General features: G+C 34.8%; 1 protein-coding gene across 1 annotated transcript; it reads left to right on the forward strand.

Moving 5' to 3' along the window:
• The first annotated feature begins 39 nt into the window (after nt 1–39).
• On the forward strand, nt 40–1,094 carry LOC107579998 (ras and EF-hand domain-containing protein-like). The gene is made up of 3 exons (XM_016265763.1): nt 40–143; nt 810–905; nt 998–1,094. Exons 1-3 carry the CDS (start codon nt 87–89, stop codon nt 1,082–1,084), a joined length of 240 nt encoding a protein of 79 aa, XP_016121249.1. The 5' UTR covers nt 40–86; the 3' UTR covers nt 1,085–1,094.
• The last annotated feature ends 407 nt before the right edge of the window (nt 1,095–1,501 follow it).

Consider the following 1,501-nt stretch of genomic DNA (forward strand, 5'->3'; position numbering starts at 1 on the left):
ACCTTAAAGTTGCCGTTTGGTTCTGAAAGGCTATGCTTTTTGATGTCGACAGGACAGAGGAACTGACCAGCAGTCATTTAGCAGAGATGGAGGAGGACTTGCAGCTGCAACTGGCCCGCACGGAAGAAAGGGTGAGGGAAGAGGTGAGAAGTCATACAAGTTTGATGTGTAGTGATTATAATTATGAACTGGCACATTTGTGTATATTTACTGAATATTAAAAATTTAAGATTAATGTGGATGCAGATTAATGCAAAAGTAGACAATATTTTGCTGCATATCTTGATGATATACAAATGCATGTTTAAGTACTACAGATCCTTGTTTAATTATATAGTTATTTTAATGCTATATAGTCTATTTAAATACATGCAAATATAGTACTACATCTTAAAGTTTTTTTTTTTTTTTAAGCAGTTTCTGAAGCAACATTACCATTTTTCATTTACTTTTTTTTTTTATGGTTTAATTATTTTAGCTTTTACAATTACCAAAATGTTTTAGTTAACTAACACTGATACCAAGACCGATTAACATACTTAAACACATATTTTCATATGTATTCATATCATGCATGTAAATGTGTGCCATTATGTATGTAATTGTGTCTTGGTAAATGAAAAGAGGGATTTCAGGTTCAGCTTTTTACTCGGTGGTTCACCTTTATTCTTGTAGCCCAGTGAGATGTTTTTAACAGGAAGGCCAGCCTGACTCTGTGCACAAAGGCTTCTCTATGAGAGCTAGTAAATGCCTCTTTATTAGGCCTGTGCATATAAGGAAAACGCTCTTCTTGGGTTTCATGCATACAGGAGCAAAAGAAATTGGACGAATCCATTGCTATGCTCCAAATCAAGCATGAGAATGAACTGGCAGATCTGCACACAACAATAGAGAGGCTCACAAAGGTGAGAGAATGCTGTAGGATTCTTATTTTAATATCTTTGTTTCTTTATTTTGGTTACTTTCATTGTGTTGCTTATGTTGTCTCAAATTTTAGCAATATCAAGAGGAGTTGAAATTAAACCGCCCCAGGGAAGATGCCATCAAATTGAGAGCACAGATTAGCGATCTGATGCAGGTATGAATCTGATATTCCTTTACCACATGCAGTGCACTTTAAATTATTTGAACAGAAGGGGAGAGTCTGGTAAAGTGCCAATTTTTACTTAAAAGGATAGTTTATCCAAAAATGAAAATTCTCCCTTTAAGGTATGCCAGAGTTGTATGACTGACTTCTGTGGATGCAAGGTCATTTATCCGGAGTACTGGTGTCCAATTCTTTGTTCCCAAAATTCTTCAAAATATTAAGTTTTGCGGAGACTTGAGGCAGAGGTGAAACTATCACATAAAGACCAATATGGCAACTTCTAATGGGGCATGCAATACTTTAACTAAAAACAGAAAACTTTATGCATTTTGGCCATTCATTCACATGACACCAGTGTTTTGGGGGGCTGAAAATGTAAACTTTTTTTTTTTTTTTTTTTTTTTTTTTTTTAAA

The sequence above is a fragment of the Sinocyclocheilus grahami genome, unplaced genomic scaffold, assembly GCF_001515645.1.
Source record: "Sinocyclocheilus grahami isolate Dianchi unplaced genomic scaffold, SAMN03320097.WGS_v1.1 scaffold23030.1, whole genome shotgun sequence".
Classification (NCBI taxonomy): Eukaryota; Metazoa; Chordata; class Actinopteri; order Cypriniformes; family Cyprinidae; genus Sinocyclocheilus; species Sinocyclocheilus grahami.

What these genes read in the sequence shown, in the direction of transcription:
- LOC107579998 (XM_016265763.1), top strand. Translation starts at nt 87, where the DNA reads ATGGAGGAGGACTTGCAGCTGCAACTGGCCCGCACGGAAGAAAGGGTG. An exon ending in AAGAAAGGGTGAGGGAAGAG is followed by an intron (nt 144 to 809) that starts GTGAGAAGTCAT and finishes TCATGCATACAG; the next exon opens with GAGCAAAAGAAATTGGACGA. An exon ending in CAATAGAGAGGCTCACAAAG is followed by an intron (nt 906 to 997) that starts GTGAGAGAATGC and finishes CTCAAATTTTAG; the next exon opens with CAATATCAAGAGGAGTTGAA.